A 12,279-nucleotide genomic window follows, 5' to 3' on the forward strand; every position below is an offset into this window, starting at 1 on the left:
GTTGGGTGAGGGGGTACGCGAGAGCAAATGATAAAAGGTGGTGTTCAGAGAGTGGATATGGAGTGTTGCAGATATTAGATACTGTACATGCATAAGTGAAGATTAGGTCAAGGGTATTGCCAGCTACATGGGTGGGAGAAGTTGCCCACTGCGATAGCCCGAGGGAGGAAGTAATTGAAAGTAGTTTAGTGGCTGCAGAGGTTAAAGGTGGGTTTATAGGAATATTGAAGTCCCCGAGAATTAGAGATGGAATGTTAGAAGAGAGGAAATAGGGTAGCCAGACAGCAAAGTGGTCAAGGAAGAGAAGAGGGGAACCAGGGGGACGGTAAATAACAGCAATGTTAGCAGAGAAGGGTTTGAAAAGGCGAATTGAATGTATTTCAAATGACGGGAAAGAGAGGCAAGGGGGGGTGGGAAGAGGTTTAAAGGAGCAGTGAGGGGAGAGGAGAAACCCAACACCACCACCTTTACATTCAGAGTTTCTTGGGTTGTGGGTAAGTTGGAGACCACCGAAGGACAAAGAGGCAGGGGTGGCAGTGTCAGAGGGGGAGAGCCAGGTTTCTGTTAAGGCTAGTAAATCTATTGAACGAGAGATGAAGAAGTCATGGACAGCAGTGGATTTAGTTATATTGCAAACAGAGCGTGCGTTCCAGAGGGCAGTAATGAAGGAGGATTTAGAGGAACATGAGATGGGTATGAGATTAGTGTGGATCCTTGGGTTAGTATGTGGTGAGTTTATTGAGAGGGGACCGGGGTTTGGAGAGACATCACCAGCTGCTAGGAGCAGAAGGATAAAAAGGAAGTGAAGGTGGGAGAAGGATTTGAAAGTTTTGTAGGAGGGTATGTATGTAGAGGATTTGGGAGGAGTTGGTGGAGATAGGCTGGAAAGGTATGTGTAGAGTGCATGGCATGAATAGAGAGGGGAGGGGTGTAAGGTGGAAGTAATGATGATGGTGTTGCCAGGGACAGGTGAGTGAAAGGATAGGGATATTTTAGTAATGAGAGAAGTTAAAGTGAAAAATAGAAGGGAGAACATTAGAGAAAATGTGTATTATATAGATATGTAGATCATATATACAAACACACACAAATATCAATGAGTCTTTAAATCATGTGCCCCTTTCTATTTCAGAGATTTTACCTTGTAGCCGAAAACATCAAGATAAATTGTTAGTGTAGGACTCACCTAAGAAGTTAGCCTTCACATGGCTTTTGATTTTACACTTTATTAGCCATTGAAGTGCTATTAAAAACCTACTGTTATTTTTGATATGCATTGGGATTTGGGATAGTGCTCAGGTTGCTTTGTTTTGTGCTTTGGTTCTATGTATTTGAGCTAATGAAAACTAATGAAAACTGTAGCCTTTGCTGCCAACCAAGGCTAGTGGGAGTGGGTGATTATGGTGCCTAGACTGTCCCCTTAAGGTAAGTAATTTGTACTTCCAAACCGGCCTTTGTGTGGACTCTGGCAGCAGGTCGCATCTTCATGGCAAAGTTGTTTTTTCAGTTGGTTATTTGCAGCCACAGTCCCCTCTATACATGTTTACCCCGCTCTTTTGAAAACAAATTCACAATCTGTTTGGTGGTGTGAGTGCATTTATCAGTTTGTAATTTTTTTTAGGTTATTTTATGTGTATATATGCATCTGTGTGTTTCCAGACTATTCTGTTTGTGTAAGTCTAAATGAATGTAGATCTTCCTTAGAGATTAGACATCTGCTGAAGGTCTTCCTGTCTCTTGCTTAATCCCTCATTGTAACTATCATTTTAATGATCAGCAAATTTATTGGTGTTATGTTACCAACATTAACATTATACATGAATGAAATGCCTTAGTGAGAGACGGAAATAACAGTCTTCGGCGAACCTGTCTTGCGAGAAAATTTAAAGTACCCGCGTGTATTGAGAAAACATAAGAACCAATCAAAGCCACATTTGTATCAGTATGAGAAAGTGCCATTCATTTCTTCTGCAGAAATGACTAATTCCAGTTCATGACAAACACTTAAATCTCCACTTTCTAAATTACATATCCATTACCTTGAATTGGAAAGAAAAGACCAAGGAATTCATAATTTAATATAGTGTTCCAGTGGAAACATTCCAAAATGAAATGCGTTTTATGATCCCATCTACCCTTTTAATGCCGTGGTGTGTCCTAATACCAGTCTGACACACGAGCATGTAACAATGATTGATTACACAGAACACCTCAGCATCATTGTGTGATGATTCATAATGTTTTATTTCCTTTCATGTAAACCTTCCTAGTTGGTTTAAACTAAGTTTTATGTTGATACGATGCCAAAATAGGTAACTCTAGCTCTTAAAAGATTACCATAGCATATTAAATTTACAAATAGGGCCTTTACAGAATATGACTTGCAATAACCAGTTTGATGCTAAGAGACATCTACGGTACATTGATGTACTACGTGCTACGTATGAGGTTTGTTATTGAATAAATAAAAAAAATATCCACGCTATTGAATATATAATGCTAGCTGTAGAATATTAAACTGTATGCTTTGATGTAGGTATCAGCCATGGGTATAGAAAAGTAGAAAGTGTGTGTGTGATAAATGAAACTTGAGGCTTGTTATCTGTCACAACCAAACGTGTGAGGATGACATACTATTTACTAAAGCTTGGATTGTCAGAAATTCAAAGTGAATTTAAATTTTACACCAAAATAGCTGAGCTGGAAGCATAGCTGACTTGGAGACTTGTTCAAATTCAGTTATTTTGGCTTTAAATTTGAAATTCACTTTGAATTGCTTTGAATTTCTTACTAGTCCTAATATTCTGTGTACGAGACTCAACTGCTTTGCTGACTCTTAGTTTAGCTTGTCCTGTATTAGAGGCTAATCCTATGTCTGGAATCAAGTCCCCTGACCAAAAAGAAGTTTGGTAAGTCTAGGAGGTTTAAGTCCGCGCCATTTCCTGTGTCACGGAGGAGGGTAAATAGGACTTAAGATCCTCCTTGGGTCAAAGAAAGTCAAGCATAGGAAAAATGCATAGGACAAAATAGTCCCTATTTTGTCTTATGTTTTAAAGAAAACTGGATCACAAATAAAGAAAAACTAGATCAGTAATAAAGAAAAGAACAGATCGTGAAAGAGGAAGAGAAGAGGAAACAATACTTAAAAGGTAAGTTCAGCGTGACAGTGCCACTTTAAATGTGCAATTTAACCCCTTAATGACACAACTTCTGGAATAAAAGGGAATCATGACGGAACATAGTCAACAAGTCCGCTTAATCTCAATGAAGTAGTCTAGGTGCAGTGACCATGTGATGTAAATTCCTAGATTTTACTAGTAGCATGACGTAAAGTCATGATTTTATTAATGACACGGAGGCGAGTATTATGCTTCTCTTTCTTTTATTTTCCCTCAGCAGCGAAGAGAGAAATGAGTGAAAAAGAGAAAAACATATCATTAACATATATACATATTCAACATATTCCACAGTGCTACATTGGGGAACCTCCCCCTTTTAGTATATAAGGTGTAGCACTCTCTTCCTCTTCCTCTTTCGTCGCGATCCGAAGACCCGTAAACCGAACTAGAACTCGAATTTGAACTTTAAACTCGGGAAGCTGAACATATCTTCCTGGAAATGCGGAGTCAACTGCGAAGCTCCTGTTAGTTCCATAAGTAATTGGAATCACGCTAAAATGAGAGAGGGGAGAAATATGGTAAAATCTCAACTTGCAACTGGGTGTAATATTTTCCACTTTATATATAGTAATCATGACTTCTGAAAAGGAATAAATGACATATTAACTAGACATAACATAAAGTGCGATGATCATGATCAATTAAAGTTAAATTAAACTAAGCCAAACGACAGAGAGCGTAAAATCTATACAGCAAAAATAAATAGACTATGGGCCAGGAAGACCCGTCCTAAAGGAGTAAGTCGTGATATAGTCCAGAAAAGGATAGGATGCAATAGAAAAACATATCACCACCTCCAACCCAGGGAGGGAGGGAGGGAATAATACTCGCCTCCGTGTCATTAATAAAATCATGACTTTACGTCATGCTACTAGTAAAATCTAGGAATTTTATTAAAGACACGGAGGCTCCTATTATGCTTGTTTAAAGCTGAGCAATGACTTTATCTGAAAAATGTTGTATCGGTCTAAAGTAAAAGTTCCTGAATGTGGATTCCGTAGACCAATCTGCAGCCTTCAGAATGTCTTCCAAGCGGCAACCGGCCGCCGAAGCTTTAGAGGCCATGGCGCCTCTAACAGAGTGAGATGAGAAAACAGAGACGTCTATTCCGGCCGTAGCTAGTATCCATTTAATCCATCGTGCCAGCGTCGGTGTGGATACCGGCAGATGGGGTTTTTTCAGGGAGATGAACAGAGGCCCGTCATTGGACGGGCGCAGTGTAGAGGTGCGAGATTCGTATTCTTTTAGGCACGCTATTGGGCATAAGTTAGGTAAACCCGGTATCCGTGGATAGCAGACCTGTTTGGTGGCCGACTTCGTTCTTCGTGAAATATCGAATGACACCCCCTCCCGGGTGAATGAACGTGCTCGCCAGTCCAAGGCTCTCACGTCTGATACCCGTTTGCAGGATAGAAGGCAAAGCAGCATCAGTAGTTTTGCTGACAATTGTTTAAGAGAAAGATCTACGTTAGTGGGCCAGCCATCTATGAGTCTGAACACACAGGTGACGTCCCAGAAGGACCCGTATCTGGATGTGGGGGGACGTGAGAAACGAACTCCCTTGAGCAAACGACAAATCAGAGGATTCTGACCCAGTGGGAGGCCGTCCACCTGGTCGTGCCCGGCTGAGATGGCCGAGCGGAAAACATTGACCGTGCGGAAGGCTTTGCCTGATTCGAACAGGTGCGTAAGGAAATCTAGTACCGATTTCACAGGGGCTGATATCGGATCCAATGATCGTCCCAAGCACCAATTGGCCCACTGTCTCCATGCTGCAGCATAGGCTTGTCGTGTACCAGGTGCCCATGCGTTTGCCAGGAGCCGCACAGTCGTGTTCGAAACCTCCGTGATCTCCCAGGGTCCCCGGAAAGGAGCCACGCCATGAGGCGGAGAAGGCCCTGTTCCACCAGGGGGTGGTTCTCCCCGTCTGGGTTGGTCAATAGCGATGGATGGTCCGGCAGTAGCCGTGGGTGGTCTATCGCCATCTCCAGCAGATGTGGGAACCAAGGTTGAGATCTCCAGCACGGGGTTATCAGTACCAATGAGCTCTTGAAGCGCCGGAGGTGCGCCAGGCAACGAGCTATCAGGTTGAACGGAGGGAAGGCGTAAGCCCTGCCCTCGGACCAATCTTGGAGGAAAGCGTCTGTCGCTACTGCCTCCGGGTCTGGTCTCCAGCTGCAGAACTTCGGTAGTTGTGTGTTGAGTCTGGATGCGAACAGATCCATGCTCAAAGGTCCCCACAGGGACGAGATTCTGCGGAATAATTTCGGTAGCAGTTTCCAATCTCCCGAGTCCCTCAGGTAGCGGGAGTTCCAGTCCGCGGTGTAGTTGTCTAGGCCCGGGATGTGTTCCGCGGTAACGGACACGCTGTTTTGTAAGCAGTAGTTCCAGAAGTCTCTGGCCAAAACCGCTAGGATGCGAGACCTGGTTCCCCCTAGATGGTTTATGTATCTTACGGCTGAGACATTGTCCAGCTTGAGGAGGATCGAGCATGAGATGCCTCTGGGAGACAGACTGCGAATGGCGAACGAGGCCGCCAGCAGTTCCAGAGAGTTTATGTGTAAGAAGGACTCCTCCGTGGACCACCTGCCTCCTGTGGATATATTGCCGCAGCGCGCGCCCCAGCCATGTAAGCTGGCGTCCGATTCGATCACCAGGTCTGGAGTGGACCCGAAGATCGCTCGGCCGTTCCAAGCTTCCATGTGGGTTAGCCACCAGTTCAGTTCCTCCCTCGACTCTGTGTCCAGGGAAATGTGAGATTCGTACGAGTGGCCACTTCTCAGGCAGGCCGCTTTCAGCCGTTGTAAGGCTCTGTAGTGTAGCGGGCCTGGGAAAATCGCCTGGATAGAGGCCGCTAACAGGCCGATTACCCGCGCCAGTTGGCGTAGGGATATGTCCGGCCTTTGCATCAGTTTCTTTATTTCCCTCTTGATGTTGGACATCTTCTCTGTTGGGAGGCAGAGAACCTGTAGTACGGAGTCGATACGGAATCCGAGGAATTCCATTTGTTGAGAGGGGATCAGAACCGACTTCTTCCAATTTACAAGGAAGCCTAGGTTCTGTATGAGGTGTAGGGCCCACCCTAAGTGTTCTAGTAAGAGGGATCGAGTCCCGGAGAGTATTAGGATGTCGTCCAGGTAAATGATAAGGCGGACTCCGTGTAACCTGAGGAAGGTCACCACTGGTTTTAGGACCTTCGTGAAACACCACGGGGCGGATGACAGGCCGAAAGGTAGGCATGTGAAACGCCACTTCTTGCCTTCCCAGCAGAACTGGAGTAGGTTCCTGTGAATCGAGGCTACTGGGATCGTTAGGTAAGCGTCTTGTAAATCTAATTTGACCATCCAGTCTCCGGGTAGGAGTAGGTCTCTGAGGCAGTGAATGCCCTCCATCTTGAAGTGCCTGTATTGTATGAAGGCATTTAGGGGCCGCAGGTTGATAACCGGGCGTACCCCGCCTCCCTTTTTGGGCACTAGAAAAAGGTTGCTTACGAAACCCGGTGTGTCTAGAGGGATCTCTTCTATGGCCTTCTTGGCCTGTAATTCCCTGATCTCCGTAGAGATGAGATCTAAGTGTGCAGATGGCATGTGAATCGCCCTTGGGGGAGAGGGCTGAATGGGGGGAGTGGTTAGTTCTAGTTGGTAACCCCTTATTGCCTGTAACACCCAACTGTCTGACGTGACAAGTGACCATGCCCGGGCGAACCGGGTCAGTCTGCCCCCTACCTGTATATGGGAAGAAAGGGGAAACATGGTACTCACCATAAGGGCGTTTTGCCGTGGGTGCTCCTCGACTGCCGCGGGTATGCCAAGCCCGTCCTCGCGAGGGGAAAAATGGGGTGAAGGACCGTTCCTGGGTCGGTCTCTGTTGGTTGAAGGAGCCTCTGCCCGGTCTTGAGAAACCCCGGGGGTTGCGGCCGGGTAGACGGCTCCTACCTCTACCGGCCCCGCCAAAAACCTTTGGGCTAAAAACCCTCTTAATGGAGGATTGGGCCTTGTCCAAGGCCGTGAATGTCTTTACGTAAGACCCTAGGTCCTTTACAAAGGATTCTCCAAATAGAAGGCCGTTTGCGGAGGCACCGGGCTCGTTAGAGGCCATGCTTGCGAGCTTGGGCTCAATCTTAAGCAGGATGGCTTTCCTGCGCTCTGTTGACATGGCCGTATTGGCGTTGCCTATCATGCAAATCAGGCGCTGGAGCCAGCCGAACGCCACCTCAAAGTCTACTGGAGCCCCAGTCGACTGAGCCGTCTCTAGCAGCTCATACAATTTGGTGACCGGGCCCAGGGTGTCAAGGAACTTATCCTGGCAGTTCCGCATGGAGTAGTCCAGGCCTTTTTTGGGTTTCCAACCCGACTTGCCCAGAAACTGCACAATCTGGGGGTCTACCTCAGGGGTCTTGGCTACCGCATCGGGTATGATCGGGCGTGGGCATTCTGCCCTCAGCTTGTTCCGGCCCTCCTGTGAGAGGGATTTCCGTACCCTAAGGGCCAGGTATCGGGCTATATGGGTCGCGGGCTCCCATTCCGCGGAGCGAGGGTGCCTGAGGTTGTCCGGGTCAAAGACCAGGGCATCTTTCTCGTCAGAGGTTAGCTCTGCATCATGGGCCCCTGAAGGGGTTTTGGCCTTGGTTTGCCTGGAAGGGAATTGTGACCCTGGTAGGTCATCGTCCCCTGAAACCTCGTCCCCGTAGGGATCTGAGAATTGGTTGTCTGACTCCTCGTCCCCATCCTCGTCCGAATCGGACAATAAATCATGGGCACGTGCCCGTTTCCATTCCCTGGCCGCCGTAGCCCGGCCAGTAGCTCTACTGCGCGGTTGTTGCGCGCCATCATCGACAGCCTGAGGCGTGTCATTCAAACCAGGCTGTACCTGGGTGTGGGGAGGGTCAGCGGTGTGTTTGCGCTTGGCAGGCGCCTTGCGCCCTGGGCTAATCTCATCAAGGGAGTTGGGAGAGGGCCCTGTGCCCGACTGGGTGGGAAGGGCCTGTCTAAGGGCCTGAGAGATAGATAGGGAGATACTAGATGACATAGCTCCCATGGCCGAGGAGATGGCCTTGTTAATAGAGGTGGACATAGTAGTGTCCAAGAGGGATTGGAATTCCTCAGAACCTATAAGGTTGGAGTCGGCCTGGGAATCAGATGCTGTGGTACCCTTAGGTGGGACAGGGTGGGGATTCAAATCACCACAGGCAGACTGCATTATAACAAACTAGCAGTAAATGTAAGGCTAAAGGACAGAGGTGCTGGATTGCTTAACCCACGCACAAAGGACAGAGCAGGAGAGAAAAAATTACCCGGTAAGAGCAGGAGCGGGGTCAAGCAGCCTCCTCGGAGCAAAAACACGCCGAGTAATGAGGCTTAAAATGGCCGCCGGCACTATCGGCGACGGGAAACCAAGAAAATGGCCGCCGCGAGTGTCCGCGCATGCGCAGAACGCGCCCGCGGCGGAACCGAGAAGGTGTGAAAGGCCGCCGTGGAGTAAGGAAGGCGGGATATAACGGTTGCCGAAAACGACAAGGGTGGGGTGGGGGGATAGTCAGGGGCACAGAGGAGCCCAGGGACCCGGGTGAAAAACGGGTCGGGTCAAAACCCGGTCAGGGTGAAGAGGGGCAAGAGCCCACCCCAAAGGAAAGAAAAACAGTATAAGGAATGAATAAAACTTAGAACCAAACCCTGCAGATAAAACTGCAGGCAGAGTAGGTATAGATGACAGTATAATGATATAGTCAATAAATGTACTTAGCTGGTCTGAGGGAGCAGCGAAGAAAGAGGAAGAGGAAGAGAGTGCTACACCTTATATACTAAAAGGGGGAGGTTCCCCAATGTAGCACTGTGGAATATGTTGAATATGTATATATGTTAATGATATGTTTTTCTCTTTTTCACTCATTTCTCTCTTCGCTGCTGAGGGAAAATAAAAGAAAGAGAAGCATAATAGGAGCCTCCGTGTCTTTAATAAAATCATTAATTTTTTTTTTAGAAACTGCAATATTACAGGGAACATGTTAACTCCACCTCTAGTAGTTGTCAAAATGTTGCTTCTGCTGAACTGACTAATTAAGACTTGGAAGCCCATAGGAAAGCACTGAATACAATGATTTTTAATGAAGCAACTTGAATGCATGCATATGCACATTATGTCCACAATATTCCAGTGACACCATGCCTCCTCTGTGATTTGTTGGGAGGTGGAAAGGAAATCAGTACTGGAGAAAGACAAGTTAAACTTTTACATTTTTTATTGCGTAGCCTCTGCTTGATATCTCTTACTTTTGTATTGATATATTAATATATGTTTTCATGATTTACCTCGATTGACTTCCTATTAAACTTTCTGCTGGTTTTGTCATTTACGTAAAATTAATAACATTAAATGTAGACCAGATACAGTAAAGTAAGACTGTATTATGTGGTTATGAAAAATTTACTTTTTGACATTTGTTGGCAGTTTATTTGTTCTGGCTATCCTACCAGATTATCTCATATTCACTTTCAACTTAGAATTGCATTTGATTCTTTCTAACTTTTCCTGCCTAGCTCTGGCTTCATAGAAATACTTTTCGTTAAATTGCTGTGGTACAAGGTACAATTTGATGCCAAACAAGCCTGGCTTAATGTCAAATTTTCAAATGAATTCTGTTTTGCTTAACACTGGATTTCAGGTGATAAATGATAAAAACAATCCTATGTAAATTACTGGACGTGTAAACATGAGAAATATATATAAATATTTATTCATGGTAACATTGTTGTGCCATCTCACCACCTGTCATCATCTGTGGTTCTTAAACCAGTCCCTCCTTTGAAGGAGAAATGTTACCTTTTTGATGGTGATGTTTTGCCATTAAACATAGAAACATAGAATGTGACGGCAGATGAGAACCATTCGGCCCATCTAGTCTGCCCATTTTTTTTTTTTTTATTGACTCACCACTACAAGGTGCATACCTGCACTTTTGGGTTCTCAACACCACATTTTTCCCATCATTCCCTGGATATTTGTCTATTTGTGTGCCAGAATTTTCCACAGAATCATATCATGACATGTAGCACACAACATGGTTAGGGTAAGTTGCTTGATGAGTGAGTCTGTTAAGCATATTCCACTGTTGTCAAGCAGGAGTACCTTTGAATGTTGGCATGATGTTTAAGGACATTTCTTCAAGTAACTAATATTCCAGAATTTTGTGTAATTAGCAAGAAAATGAAATATCAGCTATGGATTATGGTCTGTTTTATTCTTCATTAAGCTTTTTCATTTTAATTATGATTATCATAAATTATGAGATTGCCATGGCACAGCCTGGCATTTAATGCAAATCTTCAGGTATTCTGTCATGAAAAAAGCATGCACAGACTAATTTAGGAAAATAAAACCTGAGATGCATGTGAACTTGAGAAATCAGGAGATCATGTTGCTGCCGTGACCCAGAAGTGCAAGCTGGAATGTGACCCAGGAAGTGCTTCAACAGGATTTACCGGCATGAAGGATAATGGATTGTCACAATTCTAAATAGATAGCTAATTCACATTCGCATTCTGAGCCATGCTTTGTGAATCTAAAAATAAAAATGGTTATAATCCAAATGTCTGCAATTCATAAAGATTTGCTCAAGCTATATTTTCTATGTCCATTTTAATTTAGTGCACATTTGTCTGCATTCACAGATTGACTGTTTTTATAGTGTTGGTTTTATTTGTTTGTATTTTTAAATGTATTATTGTTTTTTGTTTAAAGCAAAGCCAAGCCAGTACCGCAGATTTCCCCAAGCAAATCCATGGGAGGAGAGTTCTGTGTAGCAGCTGTTTTTGGATCTTCGAGGTCCTGGTTTGCCAGCAACCAAAGCATTAAGAGAGATAAAGGTCAGCATTTCTACTGTATTTTTTTTTAGATTACAAATAGTTCTATTGGGTATGGTGATTATGGATGGCTAACCAGAGCCAAAACCTTTGCACAAGGAATTTAGAACGCAGGATCTATTCATTAAACAGTGAGTTAACAGCTGGCTTAACAAGTTTAGACAAAATATTGTCTCCAGAAGAATTTTCAACACAACTACCATTATGGCCTAAATAGCAAGTTGGTTTTCAGTAAGCACCTGGGAATTGTCTTTGGCTGTACGAACACCTGACTTTTTGTATTAATGTTTTCCCATAGGTAATTTGTAGATTATCATAATTTATTGTTAACTGTCCCCCCCCCCCCCCCCACCACCACCACCACCACCACCATATTGTCCTATAATTCCAATGTGCAGGTCAGCCTACCTTCTTGTGTTTAGCCTAATTAAATTAAAAATACCATTGCCACATAAATATGCATGATCTAGGCACACTGACAAATATTTTTCTGCAATTACATATGAAAATTAAAAGAAGCCACTAACGAACATTGGCATTTTACTTTAGACCGCTAAATTCTGTTTATTAAATGGCATGGCACCTTTTCCAAAGAGCTCAAACACCCTCTTGATGGAGTTTTTCATATTTCTAACCGTCCGTGACAGATGTGGTGGTTTGTGTGTTCTGGCCATATGTCCACCGTGAACTTGGCTGAGATTGCATCATAAATGTAATAGTTTCTGACTGCCCAGTATGTCAGTTTAGAGTTATGTCTAAACATAGCACAACATATGTTGGTCTGGCTCATATAATGCAAGGGATCCGTGAGGCTGTGCAATGTTAGATAGCCATGCATGCCATTGTGAAACATAGTTATTGATATTATTGACTGGGAGTCAACTCAAGTGGGAAAAATAAGTCCGACTTGAAGTAATTTTTTTTATTTTTATTATTTAGTATTATTTTCTATTTGTCATTTTCTCGGCCTTGTCATAACTACATAATGTTATGTGCCTTGATATATAATTGTGCAAAGCAGATAACAAAGGTTTATTCCATGTATGGAGAACAGCGCACAAAATGACAAGGAAATTTTGAATTGTTAATTCCCCTTTCCTAATTATTCATGATTCCTGTCTTAGTAAATGAGCTTTAATATGAAACTGAATAATGGATTGAGAATATAAATTACAAACAACGTAACTTCTTTAAACTCTTCCCAAGCTTTGCTCTTTATACCAGAGAACTTCTATTTTAGT

The 12,279-nt window shown here is 44.1% G+C and overlaps 1 protein-coding gene across 4 annotated transcripts in view; it reads left to right on the plus strand.

The window, feature by feature from the left end:
• BCAS3 (BCAS3 microtubule associated cell migration factor) overlaps window positions 1–12,279 on the plus strand; it is a 1,245,307-nt gene that overhangs the window by 588,780 nt on the left and 644,248 nt on the right. For all 4 annotated transcript variants that reach the window (XM_063455132.1, XM_063455142.1, XM_063455152.1 and 1 more), the window contains one exon: window positions 10,917–11,041. In XM_063455132.1, the coding sequence (XP_063311202.1) occupies window positions 10,917–11,041 (125 nt within the window). The remainder of the gene's footprint in view (window positions 1–10,916; window positions 11,042–12,279) is intronic.

This window comes from Pelobates fuscus, chromosome 1 (assembly GCF_036172605.1).
Source record: "Pelobates fuscus isolate aPelFus1 chromosome 1, aPelFus1.pri, whole genome shotgun sequence".
NCBI classification, from domain to species: Eukaryota; Metazoa; Chordata; class Amphibia; order Anura; family Pelobatidae; genus Pelobates; species Pelobates fuscus.